At 60.0% G+C, this 20,197-nt stretch overlaps 1 protein-coding gene across 9 annotated transcripts in view; it reads right to left on the reverse strand.

The window, feature by feature from the left end:
- The window catches only part of LOC120241172 (TRIO and F-actin binding protein), a 60,050-nt gene that overhangs the window by 12,877 nt on the left and 26,976 nt on the right, over positions 1-20,197 (reverse strand). For 7 of the 9 annotated variants that reach the window (XM_039246137.1, XM_039246139.1, XM_039246136.1 and 4 more), the window contains 4 exons: positions 4,504-4,560; positions 1,425-1,493; positions 1,202-1,291; positions 846-955 (listed from right to left, as the gene is read on the reverse strand). In XM_039246137.1, the coding sequence (XP_039102068.1) occupies positions 846-955; positions 1,202-1,291; positions 1,425-1,493; positions 4,504-4,560 (326 nt within the window). Of the gene's footprint in view, positions 1-845; positions 956-1,201; positions 1,292-1,424; positions 1,494-4,503; positions 4,561-9,904; positions 10,127-20,197 lie in introns of those variants that run through there. The other 2 variants (XM_039246144.1, XM_039246145.1) reach the window with 1 other exon arrangement.

Here is a 20,197-nt window from a genome sequence, read left to right on the forward strand (position 1 = left end):
AGGAGGTGTCACGCTCAGCACGACAGATAAGGAATGTGAAACTCATGGGGACATGGGGGGCGGGGGGGGGGCTCAGTTGGCTGGGAGTCCGATTTCGGCTCTGGTCATGATCTCGCAGTTCACGAGTTCGAGCCCTACGTCGGGCTCTGTGCTGACAGCTCAGAGCCTGGGGCCTGCTTCGGATTCTGCGTCTCCCTCTCTCTCTGCCCCTCCCCTGCTCTGCCCTGTCTCTCTCTCAGAAATAAATAGACATTTAAAAAATAAAAAATTTAAAAAAAAAGGGAATGTGAAACTCAGACAAGTCAGTCACTGGCCTGATGTTGAATAGCAATGGTATGGCCAGGTAGGGGGACTCATGCTGGGGCCCCCCAATACTATACTCTGTTCCTGATGTCCAACACTGCAATTCCCAGCTCCCCACCCCCCACAGGGGGCTAAGGTTCCTACTACGTAGAGGCTCTGCTCCCAGCTGACTCAGCCTTCCTCCCCTCTACTCACCTTCCACAGGGTGAGCCCCCCATCCAGCACCCTCTCTCTAACACAGGCTTAGATGTAGCTCCCACCTAGCGGGGGGCCTTTGACTCACTGGCATCCTCTCCAAAGAGTCCAGACCCCTCCTCCCCTTTCAGGATGTGGGGGACATAAAGGGACGGCAGTCAAACCTCAAATCCTCCAAGTATTTTCAGGTGGGGGGTGCCAAGAATGCTCACTGCCCTCTCTCCACTTTGTTAATGGAGAAACTGAGGCCCGGGAGGTACTGCCGCAGGGCCCTTGGTGCCAGAACCCCACTCAGGGAAGCAGGAGGGAGAGCCTCCTTTGAGGTCCCCGCCCAGCTGGGCACATACTTGGTGACATCCGGGGCAGACGTTGGTCGCACGGTCTTCCTCAGAGCCTCGATCCAGTTTCGCCGGATACCCGAGGTCATGGCCGACAAGGTGTAGACGGCATCCTTGGTCTGCAAGTCCACCCCACGGGCAGGTTGCCACATGGCCAGCCCCGCGGCTCCCTTGCCACTGTGCGCCCCAGGGAGGGCGGCCCCTCCCCACACCAGGAGGGCATCTAAGGTCCCGTGCCTTAGGACGAGCAGAGGGTGCAGTAGCTCCCCTCCCCCAGCTGGCTCCAACATTCCACCCCACCCCCCATGATAACTGGGTGGAGCCCATCGCCCCGATCAGGCCACCCCAGCCGCACGGGGTCTCACGTGGATCTGGAAGCCATAGTTGCGCTGGACCGCATACTCAGTGACGTCAGTGCAGGAGCGCAGGTCGATCTCGCCGTCCAGCTCGTCTGCCTGCAGCGGGAGGGCCAAGACTGTCCACGCATTCCACTCTCCCCACCTAGGGCCCCCCAAGCCCCTCCTGGGGACGCCCCCCTGCTTCTGCCAGCACCTGACGGGGGCGGGGAGCTTTCCCGCTCTGTCTCACCTCCTCGGCGGTGGAGTCCCTGTAGTACTTGAGGCTTGAGTCTGTCAGCACAAACCAATGCTTCTTCCACTACAAAGGAGAGGTGGCGGTGAGCGAGGGGAGGGGGGCGGCAGGGAGGGTGGAACGATCTGCAGCCGTCCTGGGTGCTGCCAGGTCGACAGTGGGGCCCTGGCACCCTCATCCGCCCTGCTGGGGGGTGGCTGGGGGTGGTGGTGGCGGGGGGACAAAGAAGAGTCAGAAAGTCCAGATTTTGAACACTGGCCCTTCCAGGGACAGCATCTGTGAAATGGGTTGCCTTTTCCTCGGTGACCACACCTCCTTCCCTTTCCTCCTGGGAGCCCTCCTCTGGTTGGCTGACAGTGCCACAGCCCTCCTGACCCTCTCCAGCAAGATCACCAAAGCTCCTACAGGAACAGTCCCCCCCCCACCCCCCCGCCCAGGCCCAGTGCAGACCAGGAAGGGGCCATGACCTGTGTGAGGCCATTCACGTAGCGAGTCAGGGAGCAGAACTTTTGCAAGTCGTTTTCCCAGGACAAGTCTCCCAGAGTAAGACTGGAAGGTGGCCTGGGGGGAGGGAGGTGTCTGAGCACGGGTCCTATTCTGGTTCTTGATCTGGATGCTGGCTACACGCGTCCAGCTTGAGTGCGTTACCTGCACATTTATGCTCTGGGCCCCTTCCCGCAGTGCCTCTCTCTGCTCCGGCAGGGGCTGGGCTGCCAGGACTCACGGGGAAGGGGAAGGGCATCACCACGGCTGATATTACATAGGCCGGGCTCAGCCCACCTCTGGCCTTCCGGCCATTCCCCGGAATGCCTGTCAAGGTCCGCCCACTACCAGGGCCAGCACATACCCCCCAGGTCTCAGCCCTCCTGGGGCTCCCCCCAAACTCTATCCACGTTATTTCAAATACTTAGTTCTCTTTCCTCAAGAAGATGGCAAGTTTTCAGGGATGTGCCAGAATGACACCTCCGACTTCTTTCTACACGGCCTCCTCTAACAAATAGGGTTTGAGGGGCGCCTGGGTGGCTTGGTCGGTTAAGCGTCCGACTTCAGCTCAGGTCACGATCTCGCGGTTCATGGGTTTGGGCCCTACATCGGGCTCTGGGCTGACAGCTCGGAGCCTGGAGCCTGCTTCGGAGTCTATAGATCCCTCTCTCTCTGTGTCCCCCCTTTCCTGCTCACTCTCTCTCAAAAAATAAATGTTAAAAAATTAAAAAAAAAAAAAAAAAAAAAGGAAATAGAGCTTGAACCTCCAGAGAGACCTAGGTCACAATGATTTTATCCCTCGCTGTGTGTCTTTGGTCAAGTATCTCGACCTCTCTGAGCTTCAGTCTTCTGACTTGTAAAGAAGGGCTGATAAGAAGGTTAGAAGTATCTATCCTTCCCGTTGTAGGTTTCGCACGGCGCTTAGCATAGAGGCATGCACCAGGTGACGGGGAAAGGTCCCCAGAGTGGACTGGGTTGCTGTCCCTCTGCAATGCAGGGCAGGAGTCCTGTTCTGGACGGTCTCTTTGGCCCGTCCAGGTTAGGCTGTGATGGCCGAGGAGCTAGATGGAGCTCCATGGCCTTAGGCAGCCCAAGTTCTAGGCCTCGGTCTCGCGGAGCGGCTGCTATGGGCCCAGGAGAGGCGGAAGCTCTGTGGGCCCGTCTCCTGTCCACCCACCAAGGCGCTGGGCTGGCTGGACTCCCAGGGCCCCTCCAGCACGGACATTCCAAAACGCTGTGAAAGACGAGGAGTAGCAGCCAGCGCTGGGTGGGGCCTGTGATCTCTGCCCTCCAGAGACCCTGGGTGGGGGGGCCGGGGAGGGTCACTGGCAGGGCGCCAGGCCTCATGCGAGCCTGGAGCGTAGCCGTGGGGGGGGGGGGGGGGGGGGGGGGGGGGGGGGGGGGGGGGGGGAAGGTGGCGCTGGCGAGCGGGCAGCAGGGACGGATAAAACGTGTGGGCAGGAAACACAATGACAGTCCCTTTGGCTCCAAGCCCTGCCCCGAGGCCTCCCCCGCATGCGAGTGACGGGCGCATGCAGGGCAGGGGCGGGGGGACGTCCCCTCCCAGGCTTGGCGGGTGGGAAGCCAGCTCCCGGACTCCATCAGCCTGGCAGCCGAAAGGGCAGAGCCAGCTAGAGGCCACTGTCCCTCCTGGTTCTAAGGACGGACACGGTAGAGAAAGGGAAGGGCTGGGGCGTCTGGGTGGCTCAGTTGGTTAAGTGTCCGACTTCAGCTCAGGTCATGATCTCACGGTTCGTGGGTTCAAGCCCCGCGTCAGACTCCTGCGTTGGGGTCAAGGCTGACAGCCAGCTCAGAGCCTGGAGCCTGTCTTCAGATTCTGTATCTCCCCCTCTCTGTGACCCTGCCCTGCTCACTCTATCTCTCTCTCTCTCAAAAATAAATAAAACATTAAAAAAAAAAGAAAGAGAGAGAGAAAGGGAAGGGCTATCCACGGAGCTACAGCAGGGGGCCTCCGCAGCTCGACCTCTCTGACCCTGCAGTCTACCCTGGAAAAGAATCCTCATTGTCCATCATGCCCATTTCATAGATGTGGCCCCTGAGGCCAGAGGACTTAACCAGTGGAGCCCCAGGTAGGTGAGACTTCCGAGCCTGTGCTCTGAGGCTCACTTCTCTGGGGAGGGAGAGGTTCCAGTGTGGCCAAAGTCATTGGGAGTCTGTAATGTCTCAGGCCACATGATCTCCGTGAGCTCTTCCACCCCAGACCCTCGGACCCAAAGGGGACAGAGCCCAGGGGCTCTCAGTGAGAGGAAGGGATAGGGCATAGGGTGTGAGGGGCCAGGAGGCTTCTACCCCTGCCACCTTGTGTGCCTGCAGACTGTCCTAGGAGGCCAAGATGACAGTGGCCTCCACTTCGCAGCCCCTCAGCCCGAGGCCCTCCCCGACTGCACGAGATGTGCCTGGCCTCACGGTGCCCATGCTGAGCCCACCCGCGGCCCTCCACGCAGAGGCCAGCCTCTCTAGAAGGCCCAGACAAGCCATGGAAGCAGCTCAGACTCCGCGGCTGCCCCCAGATCCCCCTGGGGCCCTGAGGCTGCACTGGCCAACCCCGCCCTTCTGCGTGCAGCCCTCCTACCTCTCCAGGTTCGTCCAAGATCGACATCCATCCCTTCTTGAAATTGAGCAGGTCGGGCTACGGAGAGATGAGGAGGCAGATGATTTAGGCCTGGCGGGGAGCCAACCGGGGCTGGGGAAGAAGGCATGTTGTACCCATCCTGCCCCCCGAGGCCTGTGAGACTGATGTCCTGGAAAGCCAGGAGAGGTGGCTGGCCAGAAGAGGCGCCTGGGTGGCTCAGTTGGTTAAGCGTCCGACTTCGGCTCAGGTCATGGTCTCACGGTTTGTGGGTTCAAGCCCTGCGTTGGGCTCTGTGCTGACAGCTCAGAACCTGGAGCCTGTTTCAGATTTTGTGTCTCCCTCTCTCTCTGACCCTCCCCTGCTCATGCTGTCTCTCTCTCTCAGAAATAAATAAAACATTAAAAAAAAATTAAAAAGAAAAAAGAAAAAGAAAGCCAGGAGAGAGGGGGCTGAGGGTGGCCCAGGTAACCCACAAATCCAGGCAGGTCCCCCAACCACTGACAATCTTGGCCCATTTCCCTGACAATCTCTGAGAGCCAAGCCGGCAGGCAGGGTGACTGGCACATCGGCCACAGGTGGCCAGGCTCCCCTCCTCCCAGCCTACTTCCTCTCCAAAGAGCGGGCGAGAGACCCCAGAGAGCGTTGATTACAGCCTGAACCAGCAGGGCTGAGCAAATGGTCCAGGCGCTCTCACCACCAGGAAAATGCCCTTAATGCCCCCGCTCACCCCCAACCCACGGGCCCCGCTGTGGTCCCACCAGCCCTGCCCTTTCCTTGTCTCCTGGAGCCTCTGAGCGATGGAACCAGGCCCAGGCTGGGGTCAAAGATCAGGGTTCCCCCCTCCTGCCCCCCCCCCCGAGATCTCTGGAAGGGCCAGGAAGATGGCACTTCAATCGAGGCAAGCCCTACCTGTCGGGTGCTGCCCAGGGGGGCACGGCCTTGGGGTCTGGGGGCTCCCGGCCGCTGCATGTTGTGAGCTAGGTACCCCTACCTGGGCCTAGATGCAGCAGCTGATCACCCAGATGTTTTCTCCGGCCACGCCCATCTGGTGGGCTCTGGCCACCTGACCCTCCCTGCCTACCACCAGCAGACTTCTCTCTCTCTCTCTCTCCCCCCTAAGTCCTAGTACCTCAGCAGAGTGTCAGCCTCTGGCCGCTGGTGGGGAGGAGCGCGGGGCGGGCCAGGCTGCAGGCAGAGAGGAGGTGGCCACCTGTCGCTATGGCCCTGAGCCCACCTATCAGTACTGGCATCGCGGCCTCACCAGGCCAAGGTGTCTGGTTGCGTGGAAGGAGCTTGCGGCGCAGCGCAGGGGGGTGGGCTGCATAGACAGCAGCTGGAAACCAGAGCCGCCTGAGCCGGCTGCCTCCCCTGATCTGCCCTCCTCCCCATCTCCTCTTCCTCAGGTGCAGGAAGTGGCCTAAGAGGGGCCTGGGCCGGCAGCCTGGACATCCAGAGCCAGCCACAGCCCAGGCTGTGCGGCCAGGGCCACTGGATCTCAGCAAGCCGGCCCAGAGGCCCCACCCCTGCCCCACCCCTGAACGGCAGCCCCTCCCCGCATACCTGTCTGAGGGAGGGGACCCAGGCTCAGCTTGGAGCTGGGAAGCCCTGGGGCTGTGTTGGCCCGGTCTCTAGTCTTCCTCACCCTGTTCCCCATAAGTGCGGAGGGGCTGCCTGGGGTGGGGGGTGGGGGGTGGTCCCAAGCTAAGACTGAAGCCGGGCAGCTACACGTGGAGCCGCCAAGTCATCCGGGTAACCCCCATCCAGACTGGGACCTCTAGTGACCCCCAAGGCCTGGCATGCGGTGACTAGGCCTCAGTAAAATCCTGCTGAATAAACATCATTCCCCTTCACCTTCCTGGTCGAAATTCCTGTGCTTTGGGGACAGTCTCCACCCCCCCCACCCCCCCACCCCCCCGCCGGCTCTGAGAAGTCAGGCTATCTGGGGTGGCCCAGAGAGTGGCCTTGCTGTGCTGGTCTAGGAGAAAGCCCAAGGGAAGGACGAGCAGACAACGTGGCCACTCAGACTGGGCTGGGGCTGAGGGACCAGCCATGGGTTTCCAGAGCTGAGCAAGGGCTCCCCGGCTAGAATGACAGACTGGGGCCCCAAGGGGTGCCTGGGAAGCAGCGGGGGGAGGAGGAGGGGTCCCTGTGACCTTCCTAGGCCACATCCCCTCCCTGAGCCCTGACTGCCTAATGCAGCAAATGATGCTGGGGGTAGGGGTGCAGAGGTGGGGGTCCTGCCCTCCCCGAAGCCTTGTGAGAGGGCTGAACGAGCTACGCGTGGAGAAGCTCCGTGACCCTCTGGAAGCTCGTACAAACACCCCAGGAGCACATCAGGCACGAGATGGGCACAGTGACCTTGGAGGGAGGAGGCTGCCAATGTGAGATTTTAAACCCGCTGGCGGCGGGGGGGTGGAGGGGGTGGGGGGGTGGGGGGGGCGGGTCCTGCAGTCACCTGGGAACCTCTGTCCAGTGTCAAGAGGTCTGCTAGCCTGAGTCCCTCATGTCGCATCCTTCGCTCAGGCCCAGCCACCCCGCCTCCACCCGAAGCAGCTCAGGAGTCCTGAACAGCTCTCACAGCCTGCCCTCTCCTCCCTTCGGCCATGGCCATGGCCACGGCCACAGCGGAGGCCATGGCTCAACACCACCTCCCGCCCGCCTGGACCACTGACGTGGCCTCCTCTAAGCACAGAGCATCTCAAAAAGGCCTAGCGTCCCAAGTCATGCTTCCAGCCTGGCCTCCACCTTGCGGAGGGAACCCCATTTTTATATCACCACCAATGCTCCCCAATCCCCAACACATCGGGATGCCAGGCCCTCCACACCAGCCCATGCTCTCTGCCTAAATATCAGCCTTCCTCCTCCTCCACGGACCAGGCAAACCTCTGCTCGTGCCTTAAGGCCCAGCATTCAATGCCCCCTCTGAGGCCCCTTTCCCTGTACACACCACACCGTGCCAGTGCCCTCTCACAGCCTCCGTGGCATTTGTGATTATCTTGAAGCCACTGACTTATCTGTCACAGGCTAGAGTAGAAGCAACTTGCAGTTGTGGACATGCGCTTAGACCCAGAGGCTAAGAGACGGTTTGGTTTTAAAAAAAAAAAAAAAAAAAAAGCACCAGGCACTGTTTCAGGGCAGGAAATCAGCTGTCATTGGGAGAGGTGGACCCTGCCCTGGAGGAACTTAGGAGACAGACAGACAATAAACAAGTGGACAGGTATATAATTTGATGCCAGGCAGTGGCTCGGGCTTGAGGCTCCGAGGGCAGGGCTACGCGGGGCTACGGCAAAAAGAGGTGGAGCAGATCTGGATGCCAGGCCCCCGCTTCCCGAAGCCTTTAAGCATTTACCCATTCAGAGCCACTTTACCACTTGCTTCCTGCAGATCTCCGAGCTCAGGGCTAGGGGTGAGGATAGAGGCAAAGGGTGCGAAGAGACCCAGGCTGGGTGGGGTGGGGGAGGCGGACACCAGGCTGGGGCAGGCTCAGGCATCAAGGCAGCCACGAAGAAGCCAGAAAGCACCGTCAGTGGTGGTCATGAGCCTCCTCTCTGCTCCAAAACCTCCCTTGGCTCTCCAGTGCCCCTGACCAAAGCCTAAACCGCTTCTCCGAGCCTTGGGGGCCTTCCTTCCCAGGCCCCTTTTCTATGTTGTCACCACTCCCCAAACACGACCGCCAGTCTTTGCCTACACTCTTCCAACCCGCCATCCATTTTCACCTGACAAGGCCCTACGGTCACAGTCGGGCATCTTCCTTTGGAAAGCCCCTTCCCACCACAGGGAGACGCCCTTCAAGTGTCTCCATAGCAGCCTTACCCTTGTTCAGTGTGCGTTTCCTCAAGAGAGGCGACACTGTACATTTCTTATCTAGCCCCAGAGAGAAAACTGGGGCAGACCGAGATACAAATGCTGGCTCTGCTAAGACCCAGCTAGGTCGCCCGGGGCATGTTATGTCCCCTCTCTCCACCTCAGTGTTCTCATCTGTTAGATGGGAACCACCCTTTAGAGGATCAACTCTGGGAGCATGAAAGCACCCAGTTTAGGACCTGGCAGGCACCCAGTAGGCAATGCAACCACCCTCCCCCTCTCCCCACCCCCACGGGGCCTGGGGCTTGGGGCCTGGGGGTGGGTGGCCAGGACACTGACTCAGCTCCTCCCCCCACATCCCTGTCGGCTCTCTGACCAAAGGGGGGCTGCTGACGACAGGAAGAGCCGGCAGGGAGGTGGCAGGATGTGCGGAGGCCGAGGAAGTCCAAACAGCGGCCAGGTCACCGCGCTCGCAGGGGCAGGGGCCCTGAGGGCCAACCCGCAGCAGCCCTGCTCACTTCTCGCTGGGGGTCTCCACTACCTAGAGGAAAGGGGACGTGCGCATGCGCACACGCACCGGCTCGACTCCACCACCCCACCCGCCTAGGCTGTCAGAGCCTCCCTAAGGCGCTAGCCAGAAACCAAAAGCAGCCCCGCCCCTCCCTTCCAGAACATCACGGTCAAGGGGCCAGACTGACCTGGAAAGAGGCTACTCCTTCCTTTTCACTCAGAGTAACCTCGGGCAAGTCACCGCCGCCCCTCCCCAAGCCTCAGTTTCTCTAATTGTAAAATGGGAATAAAGGTCAACCCAGCTGCGAGGCTCAATACGATCATTAAGGCGCAGGTATTGATGTCACCGGGGTAGTGCTCATTCCCAGAGAGAGAGACGAGTCTCTGCCATCGTGTCCCCCACCCCACTCGTGGGCTTGCTCCCAGCCAAGGCCCCAGCGCCGCCGCGAAGTGGCAAGCCGGGGAGAACACGGCTTCGTGCCGCTTCGGAAATCCCAGGACGGGCTCCCGGACAGGGTGGGACGGGGCGGCTCCTTCTCACCCACTCAACCTCGGGCGCCCACGCGGGTAGGCAGCCCTCCCAGGCCTGGATCAGCGCGACCCATTCGAGCCGGGAGGGCCCCTCTCCAGCCCCGGGACGAGACCCCAGACCCAGGCCAGGACCCTCTCCGCTCCTCCCACTGCCCGGAGCCCTGGGAGTCCCTACGGGCCTGGCAGCTTGGGAGAATCAGGTCAGGTCTTCACCAAGGGGGCTGGAGGAGAGGAGGTAAAAGGGCCATCAGAAATTGCCCGTGACTGGTGCCACAAAAGTTGGGGGAGAGGGGGCTGCCCAGGACAGGGAGTTCCCATTTCCTCGGGGTCGCCCGGGCTCCAGGCCCAGAAGGGTGAGGAGGAGTCTGGGGGAAGTCGAGGCAGAACAGCCGGCTGGTGCCGCTGGGGTCGCCCTGTCTTCCGGCCGAGACCTCCTCTCGCCTCCGGAGAGTGAAGGGGGTGCCCAGGAGGGGAGCGGCTCGGCTCGGCTCAGGCTCGGGCCGTCGCTCTCCTCCCGGCCTGGGGCGCAGAGGGACTGCCCCGGGGGGGCACTCACCGTCATGGCGGCGCCCCGGGGCGGCGGGAGCAAGAGGCAGGGAAGTGGAGAGGGCTCTCGGGCCGGGCCCAGCGGCGCGGGAATCCCGCCGCCGCCGCCGCCGCCGCCGCCGCCGCCGCCGCCGCCGCCGCCCCTCTCGGCTGCCCGCCGCCGCTCCTCCGGCCCTTCCCTTCCGCGGCGCTGCCCTGGCCCCTTCCATCCGCCCATAAAACTTTTTTTTTTTTTTTCAAACTTCCTGGGAGGACCCGGGTGGGCCAATGGGCGGCGAGGAAGCCAGGACAAACAGCGGCGGGGGCCGCGGGCAGACCAATGGGAGCGCGGGCCGGGCCGGGGGCGGGGCCTGCCGCGACGGGACGGGCGCGCGAGGGCGGTAGCGGCCGGCGGATGGGGGCGGAGGGAGCCGAGGGCTGGGCTCCCGCCGCGGGCGCGCAGGGAGGAAGGAAGGACCTTGCGTGCAGGTGACTCGGTCGGGCCGCGGCGCGGGAGTGCTGGGCGGGGACAGCTGGGCGTGGCACCCAATCTCCCTGCTGTGGCTCCCGCGAGCCTTGGGTCAGAGCTATACGTCCACTGAGGGCTCGGCGCTTCGGTTTGACGGAGACGTGAGCAATGCGCCCGCTACTAACTCAGCGGGCCCCACTCGCGAAGCCCCCCGATCGTTACCTGTGTCATCTAATTTCGTCCTCACCACAGACCTGACAGGGAGATGGCCCTTGTCCCCATTTTACTAATGAGAAAACAGAGGCTCAGAGAGGTGAGCCGAGCCGACTTGGCCGAGCCGACAGTAAGAAGAGATGGGATCGATTCCTAGCATGGAATCTAAGCCCAAAGCGAGTTCTGGAACGGTAGGGCCTTCCCCAAATGGCCCCTCATTACAAGCGGGTTTTTCTCGGCTTAAGAACCCCATTTGGGGTTCTTGGGTGTGGGCGTACCCTCGCTTCTCACATTGCCAGCACTTGGCAGTTTATAAGAGGCCCTTTCGCCTGCAGGAGCTCATCGGAGCTTTGCAGCAGAGGAGGGTCCTTAGTGGAATTTGTTGAAAGTGCAGCTGTAGCTCGTGTGGCATTGAGATTCCAACTCTGCAGTTACCTTAAGCCAGATACTTACTTAACCTTTCTGGGCCTCAACTTCACTCTATGTAAAAGGAGAGAATGCTATTTATCACCTGATGTTCCTGTAAGGATTAAGTGTTAATGTAAGTAACCCCCCCTAGAACAACCCCTTTACCCCTTAGTCAGCTATTTTTAGGTTGGGGGGGGGCAGGGGAGCTTGGGACAATTGCCATTTCAATTTTCTGCCGTCTCAATTTGGGGTCCAAAAATCATTGCTTTGATAACGATGATTCCTCTCCCCATTTCACAGATTTAAAAATGGAGGGCCGGGCTGAAGTTCTTTTCCTAGCATTTCCCACTAGGGGTCTCCTCCACCCGAGGAAGGGGGCCAAGGATAAGCCTATCTTCCTCTAGACACTGGCCATCCGTCTCCATGTGCCATGTGTTCCCACTCTACCCTCCACCTCGCTTAGGCATTTGGTGCTCAGTAGAGTGAGCGGATAAACAGAAGACCTCACCGGCCACTGCCACCAGTGCCCTGGTCCAGTGGCTCCTGACCGCAGCAGCCTCCTTGCTGGCCTCCTGGCCTCTAGGCCTCCTCTTCTCATACCCTCAACCCAGTGATCAGTTCGCTCCCCTGCTCCAAGTTCAACAGGGCTAATAGATCAGCTCTGTGTTCTTGGTGCAGGCCGTCAGCATCTGTCATCATCTGGCCCCTGCCTGTTGCCCCCCACCATTGTCCACACACATCTTACATGCAAGGGACCCGTCACCCTGAACTACTGGCAATTCTGAGAATAAACCAGGTCCTGCATCTGTCCATTCTGCAGCTACAGATGACCACACTGCATTCTAGTCAGTTACGTGTCAGTTTCCTCGCCAACCTGAGTTCCTTGTGGGCAGAACCAGAGTGTTTTTGTCTATATCTTGGAGGCCGGCCTGGGGCCTCTGTCCACAGTAGCTCCTCAGTAAATGCAGGTCCACTGAGTGGATGCACCAGTGCATAAGTGACTCCCTTCCCCCATCTTGTCCCAGTAGGACAGGGATAGGCCAGACTTGGGAACCCAGGAGTACGTTATGAAACAGAGCCACCAAACTTGGGGGTTACCCATTCACCCAACAGTTGCTATTACTCTATTGAGGGCACCAGCGTGAGGCTCAGAGAGGGCCGTAGTGTCCCAAAGCCACACAACCGAGAGACAGAACTCAAGCCCAGGCCTCCTGGCTCTTGACCTTGGACTGATGTTGCTATCCAACCCAAGATGTATGAAGCTGCTCTAGGTAACAGTCTGGAGGCTCTGCTAGCAGTTCCTTCCCATAGCCCTGGACTCGCCTCATTCCCAGCTGAGGAAACGGCCACAGACCCACTCAGCCTCGGTTGCCACATCTTATCTAATGGGGAAAAGCTTCCGGGGATTCTAGGGGCTGCAAGGGGGGCTTGGAGATCAGGGTGCAGAGGTGGGAGGGTTCAAATCTCAGCTCTGCCCCTTGTGTGACCTAGAACAAGTTGTTTTTCTCCCCCTCCCCCCCCCCCCGGCTGCGCTTCATTTTTTAATCATCTGTACGACAGACAATACGAACCATACTTAGCACGCCCCCGTGGAAAGGAGCAAATGCAATCAAGCAGGTCATGCACCGAACACAGAGCTGAGCACAAAGTAGGTACCGGATACATGTTGGTTGTCATCACCAGCACCGCTGTCCCAGAGTGCCTTTCCCCATTCTGTCCCCTTCTCTCCACCACGGACTTACCTGCTCCCTTCTGCATGTCGGTGACCTTTAGTTCGTGTGACAAGGTCATTCCCGCCCAGGCTTGAAGGTACAACCCTGCCCAGCTAACCATGTTGTCGGAGCATCCTAGTGCCCTAACTCCCAAGGAGCAGCAGAGAGGAAATTAGGAGATGGATGGGAAGGTCAGTGTGTGGACGCCCCCAGCCATCACACCTCTGTGTCTCCCAGCCTCCCTGAACCCTCTCTGCAGCCCTGAGCGTTGCTGTGGATTTCCCCCATTCAACAGATGTGGCAACTGAGGCCTGGGGTGGTTAGCTGCAGCCATCCTCTCATCTGAGAATGAGGAAAATCAGCAGGAGGCTGACTCCTCTAAGCCCTCTCTGTGCAACTCCAGCAAGTCCGCTCACCTCCCTGAGCCTCGGTTCCATCGTCTGCAAAATGGATATACTATGCTGTCTCTACCGTGCCTGGCCTACTGCTAGACCCAGAGCCAGCGAGAGAGTATAAGAGTCATCCTGTCACTAAGAGAAGAAACCCCACGCACTGGCCAGTGGCCCCTGGAAAGCCCAGGCCCCTTCTATCCGCCGGGAAGGGGGCAGAAGGAAGCGAGTCGCAGCTGCCNAGACTGGGCTGGGGCTGAGGGACCAGCCATGGGTTTCCAGAGCTGAGCAAGGGCTCCCCGGCTAGAATGACAGACTGGGGCCCCAAGGGGTGCCTGGGAAGCAGCGGGGGGAGGAGGAGGGGTCCCTGTGACCTTCCTAGGCCACATCCCCTCCCTGAGCCCTGACTGCCTAATGCAGCAAATGATGCTGGGGGTAGGGGTGCAGAGGTGGGGGTCCTGCCCTCCCCGAAGCCTTGTGAGAGGGCTGAACGAGCTACGCGTGGAGAAGCTCCGTGACCCTCTGGAAGCTCGTACAAACACCCCAGGAGCACATCAGGCACGAGATGGGCACAGTGACCTTGGAGGGAGGAGGCTGCCAATGTGAGATTTTAAACCCGCTGGCGGCGGGGGGGTGGAGGGGGTGGGGGGGTGGGGGGGGCGGGTCCTGCAGTCACCTGGGAACCTCTGTCCAGTGTCAAGAGGTCTGCTAGCCTGAGTCCCTCATGTCGCATCCTTCGCTCAGGCCCAGCCACCCCGCCTCCACCCGAAGCAGCTCAGGAGTCCTGAACAGCTCTCACAGCCTGCCCTCTCCTCCCTTCGGCCATGGCCATGGCCACGGCCACAGCGGAGGCCATGGCTCAACACCACCTCCCGCCCGCCTGGACCACTGACGTGGCCTCCTCTAAGCACAGAGCATCTCAAAAAGGCCTAGCGTCCCAAGTCATGCTTCCAGCCTGGCCTCCACCTTGCGGAGGGAACCCCATTTTTATATCACCACCAATGCTCCCCAATCCCCAACACATCGGGATGCCAGGCCCTCCACACCAGCCCATGCTCTCTGCCTAAATATCAGCCTTCCTCCTCCTCCACGGACCAGGCAAACCTCTGCTCGTGCCTTAAGGCCCAGCATTCAATGCCCCCTCTGAGGCCCCTTTCCCTGTACACACCACACCGTGCCAGTGCCCTCTCACAGCCTCCGTGGCATTTGTGATTATCTTGAAGCCACTGACTTATCTGTCACAGGCTAGAGTAGAAGCAACTTGCAGTTGTGGACATGCGCTTAGACCCAGAGGCTAAGAGACGGTTTGGTTTTAAAAAAAAAAAAAAAAAAAAAAGCACCAGGCACTGTTTCAGGGCAGGAAATCAGCTGTCATTGGGAGAGGTGGACCCTGCCCTGGAGGAACTTAGGAGACAGACAGACAATAAACAAGTGGACAGGTATATAATTTGATGCCAGGCAGTGGCTCGGGCTTGAGGCTCCGAGGGCAGGGCTACGCGGGGCTACGGCAAAAAGAGGTGGAGCAGATCTGGATGCCAGGCCCCCGCTTCCCGAAGCCTTTAAGCATTTACCCATTCAGAGCCACTTTACCACTTGCTTCCTGCAGATCTCCGAGCTCAGGGCTAGGGGTGAGGATAGAGGCAAAGGGTGCGAAGAGACCCAGGCTGGGTGGGGTGGGGGAGGCGGACACCAGGCTGGGGCAGGCTCAGGCATCAAGGCAGCCACGAAGAAGCCAGAAAGCACCGTCAGTGGTGGTCATGAGCCTCCTCTCTGCTCCAAAACCTCCCTTGGCTCTCCAGTGCCCCTGACCAAAGCCTAAACCGCTTCTCCGAGCCTTGGGGGCCTTCCTTCCCAGGCCCCTTTTCTATGTTGTCACCACTCCCCAAACACGACCGCCAGTCTTTGCCTACACTCTTCCAACCCGCCATCCATTTTCACCTGACAAGGCCCTACGGTCACAGTCGGGCATCTTCCTTTGGAAAGCCCCTTCCCACCACAGGGAGACGCCCTTCAAGTGTCTCCATAGCAGCCTTACCCTTGTTCAGTGTGCGTTTCCTCAAGAGAGGCGACACTGTACATTTCTTATCTAGCCCCAGAGAGAAAACTGGGGCAGACCGAGATACAAATGCTGGCTCTGCTAAGACCCAGCTAGGTCGCCCGGGGCATGTTATGTCCCCTCTCTCCACCTCAGTGTTCTCATCTGTTAGATGGGAACCACCCTTTAGAGGATCAACTCTGGGAGCATGAAAGCACCCAGTTTAGGACCTGGCAGGCACCCAGTAGGCAATGCAACCACCCTCCCCCTCTCCCCACCCCCACGGGGCCTGGGGCTTGGGGCCTGGGGGTGGGTGGCCAGGACACTGACTCAGCTCCTCCCCCCACATCCCTGTCGGCTCTCTGACCAAAGGGGGGCTGCTGACGACAGGAAGAGCCGGCAGGGAGGTGGCAGGATGTGCGGAGGCCGAGGAAGTCCAAACAGCGGCCAGGTCACCGCGCTCGCAGGGGCAGGGGCCCTGAGGGCCAACCCGCAGCAGCCCTGCTCACTTCTCGCTGGGGGTCTCCACTACCTAGAGGAAAGGGGACGTGCGCATGCGCACACGCACCGGCTCGACTCCACCACCCCACCCGCCTAGGCTGTCAGAGCCTCCCTAAGGCGCTAGCCAGAAACCAAAAGCAGCCCCGCCCCTCCCTTCCAGAACATCACGGTCAAGGGGCCAGACTGACCTGGAAAGAGGCTACTCCTTCCTTTTCACTCAGAGTAACCTCGGGCAAGTCACCGCCGCCCCTCCCCAAGCCTCAGTTTCTCTAATTGTAAAATGGGAATAAAGGTCAACCCAGCTGCGAGGCTCAATACGATCATTAAGGCGCAGGTATTGATGTCACCGGGGTAGTGCTCATTCCCAGAGAGAGAGACGAGTCTCTGCCATCGTGTCCCCCACCCCACTCGTGGGCTTGCTCCCAGCCAAGGCCCCAGCGCCGCCGCGAAGTGGCAAGCCGGGGAGAACACGGCTTCGTGCCGCTTCGGAAATCCCAGGACGGGCTCCCGGACAGGGTGGGACGGGGCGGCTCCTTCTCACCCACTCAACCTCGGGCGCCCACGCGGGTAGGCAGCCCTCCCAGGCCTGGATCAGCGCGACCCATTCGAGCCGGGAGGGCCCCTCTCCAGCCCCGGGACGAGACCCCAGACCCAGGCCAGGACCCTCTCCGCTCCTCCCACTGCCCGGAGCCCTGGGAGTCCCTACGGGCCTGGCAGCTTGGGAGAATCAGGTCAGGTCTTCACCAAGGGGGCTGGAGGAGAGGAGGTAAAAGGGCCATCAGAAATTGCCCGTGACTGGTGCCACAAAAGTTGGGGGAGAGGGGGCTGCCCAGGACAGGGAGTTCCCATTTCCTCGGGGTCGCCCGGGCTCCAGGCCCAGAAGGGTGAGGAGGAGTCTGGGGGAAGTCGAGGCAGAACAGCCGGCTGGTGCCGCTGGGGTCGCCCTGTCTTCCGGCCGAGACCTCCTCTCGCCTCCGGAGAGTGAAGGGGGTGCCCAGGAGGGGAGCGGCTCGGCTCGGCTCAGGCTCGGGCCGTCGCTCTCCTCCCGGCCTGGGGCGCAGAGGGACTGCCCCGGGGGGGCACTCACCGTCATGGCGGCGCCCCGGGGCGGCGGGAGCAAGAGGCAGGGAAGTGGAGAGGGCTCTCGGGCCGGGCCCAGCGGCGCGGGAATCCCGCCGCCGCCGCCGCCGCCGCCGCCGCCGCCGCCGCCGCCGCCGCCCCTCTCGGCTGCCCGCCGCCGCTCCTCCGGCCCTTCCCTTCCGCGGCGCTGCCCTGGCCCCTTCCATCCGCCCATAAAACTTTTTTTTTTTTTTTCAAACTTCCTGGGAGGACCCGGGTGGGCCAATGGGCGGCGAGGAAGCCAGGACAAACAGCGGCGGGGGCCGCGGGCAGACCAATGGGAGCGCGGGCCGGGCCGGGGGCGGGGCCTGCCGCGACGGGACGGGCGCGCGAGGGCGGTAGCGGCCGGCGGATGGGGGCGGAGGGAGCCGAGGGCTGGGCTCCCGCCGCGGGCGCGCAGGGAGGAAGGAAGGACCTTGCGTGCAGGTGACTCGGTCGGGCCGCGGCGCGGGAGTGCTGGGCGGGGACAGCTGGGCGTGGCACCCAATCTCCCTGCTGTGGCTCCCGCGAGCCTTGGGTCAGAGCTATACGTCCACTGAGGGCTCGGCGCTTCGGTTTGACGGAGACGTGAGCAATGCGCCCGCTACTAACTCAGCGGGCCCCACTCGCGAAGCCCCCCGATCGTTACCTGTGTCATCTAATTTCGTCCTCACCACAGACCTGACAGGGAGATGGCCCTTGTCCCCATTTTACTAATGAGAAAACAGAGGCTCAGAGAGGTGAGCCGAGCCGACTTGGCCGAGCCGACAGTAAGAAGAGATGGGATCGATTCCTAGCATGGAATCTAAGCCCAAAGCGAGTTCTGGAACGGTAGGGCCTTCCCCAAATGGCCCCTCATTACAAGCGGGTTTTTCTCGGCTTAAGAACCCCATTTGGGGTTCTTGGGTGTGGGCGTACCCTCGCTTCTCACATTGCCAGCACTTGGCAGTTTATAAGAGGCCCTTTCGCCTGCAGGAGCTCATCGGAGCTTTGCAGCAGAGGAGGGTCCTTAGTGGAATTTGTTGAAAGTGCAGCTGTAGCTCGTGTGGCATTGAGATTCCAACTCTGCAGTTACCTTAAGCCAGATACTTACTTAACCTTTCTGGGCCTCAACTTCACTCTATGTAAAAGGAGAGAATGCTATTTATCACCTGATGTTCCTGTAAGGATTAAGTGTTAATGTAAGTAACCCCCCCTAGAACAACCCCTTTACCCCTTAGTCAGCTATTTTTAGGTTGGGGGGGGGCAGGGGAGCTTGGGACAATTGCCATTTCAATTTTCTGCCGTCTCAATTTGGGGTCCAAAAATCATTGCTTTGATAACGATGATTCCTCTCCCCATTTCACAGATTTAAAAATGGAGGGCCGGGCTGAAGTTCTTTTCCTAGCATTTCCCACTAGGGGTCTCCTCCACCCGAGGAAGGGGGCCAAGGATAAGCCTATCTTCCTCTAGACACTGGCCATCCGTCTCCATGTGCCATGTGTTCCCACTCTACCCTCCACCTCGCTTAGGCATTTGGTGCTCAGTAGAGTGAGCGGATAAACAGAAGACCTCACCGGCCACTGCCACCAGTGCCCTGGTCCAGTGGCTCCTGACCGCAGCAGCCTCCTTGCTGGCCTCCTGGCCTCTAGGCCTCCTCTTCTCATACCCTCAACCCAGTGATCAGTTCGCTCCCCTGCTCCAAGTTCAACAGGGCTAATAGATCAGCTCTGTGTTCTTGGTGCAGGCCGTCAGCATCTGTCATCATCTGGCCCCTGCCTGTTGCCCCCCACCATTGTCCACACACATCTTACATGCAAGGGACCCGTCACCCTGAACTACTGGCAATTCTGAGAATAAACCAGGTCCTGCATCTGTCCATTCTGCAGCTACAGATGACCACACTGCATTCTAGTCAGTTACGTGTCAGTTTCCTCGCCAACCTGAGTTCCTTGTGGGCAGAACCAGAGTGTTTTTGTCTATATCTTGGAGGCCGGCCTGGGGCCTCTGTCCACAGTAGCTCCTCAGTAAATGCAGGTCCACTGAGTGGATGCACCAGTGCATAAGTGACTCCCTTCCCCCATCTTGTCCCAGTAGGACAGGGATAGGCCAGACTTGGGAACCCAGGAGTACGTTATGAAACAGAGCCACCAAACTTGGGGGTTACCCATTCACCCAACAGTTGCTATTACTCTATTGAGGGCACCAGCGTGAGGCTCAGAGAGGGCCGTAGTGTCCCAAAGCCACACAACCGAGAGACAGAACTCAAGCCCAGGCCTCCTGGCTCTTGACCTTGGACTGATGTTGCTATCCAACCCAAGATGTATGAAGCTGCTCTAGGTAACAGTCTGGAGGCTCTGCTAGCAGTTCCTTCCCATAGCCCTGGACTCGCCTCATTCCCAGCTGAGGAAACGGCCACAGACCCACTCAGCCTCGGTTGCCACATCTTATCTAATGGGGAAAAGCTTCCGGGGATTCTAGGGGCTGCAAGGGGGGCTTGGAGATCAGGGTGCAGAGGTGGGAGGGTTCAAATCTCAGCTCTGCCCCTTGTGTGACCTAGAACAAGTTGTTTTTCTCCCCCCCCCCCCCCCCCCGGCTGCGCTTCATTTTTTAATCATCTGTACGACAGACAATACGAACCATACTTAGCACGCCCCCGTGGAAAGGAGCAAATGCAATCAAGCAGGTCATGCACCGAACACAGAGCTGAGCACAAAGTAGGTACCGGATACATGTTGGTTGTCATCACCAGCACCGCTGTCCCAGAGTGCCTTTCCCCATTCTGTCCCCTTCTCTCCACCACGGACTTACCTGCTCCCTTCTGCATGTCGGTGACCTTTAGTTCGTGTGACAAGGTCATTCCCGCCCAGGCTTGAAGGTACAACCCTGCCCAGCTAACCATGTTGTCGGAGCATCCTAGTGCCCTAACTCCCAAGGAGCAGCAGAGAGGAAATTAGGAGATGGATGGGAAGGTCAGTGTGTGGACGCCCCCAGCCATCACACCTCTGTGTCTCCCAGCCTCCCTGAACCCTCTCTGCAGCCCTGAGCGTTGCTGTGGATTTCCCCCATTCAACAGATGTGGCAACTGAGGCCTGGGGTGGTTAGCTGCAGCCATCCTCTCATCTGAGAATGAGGAAAATCAGCAGGAGGCTGACTCCTCTAAGCCCTCTCTGTGCAACTCCAGCAAGTCCGCTCACCTCCCTGAGCCTCGGTTCCATCGTCTGCAAAATGGATATACTATGCTGTCTCTACCGTGCCTGGCCTACTGCTAGACCCAGAGCCAGCGAGAGAGTATAAGAGTCATCCTGTCACTAAGAGAAGAAACCCCACGCACTGGCCAGTGGCCCCTGGAAAGCCCAGGCCCCTTCTATCCGCCGGGAAGGGGGCAGAAGGAAGCGAGTCGCAGCTGCCTCCCCTCCCTGGCCTTGAGGAAACCCTGAACCAGAGGTCTGAGTGTTTACAGCCCTCTCTGGGCAGGGGGTAGGTTACGTAATGCCAGATGTTTGTGAAACTGGCTCAG

The sequence above is a fragment of the Hyaena hyaena genome, unplaced genomic scaffold (assembly GCF_003009895.1).
Source record: "Hyaena hyaena isolate Hyena2069 unplaced genomic scaffold, ASM300989v1 scaffold_280, whole genome shotgun sequence".
Lineage (NCBI taxonomy): Eukaryota > Metazoa > Chordata > Mammalia > Carnivora > Hyaenidae > Hyaena > Hyaena hyaena.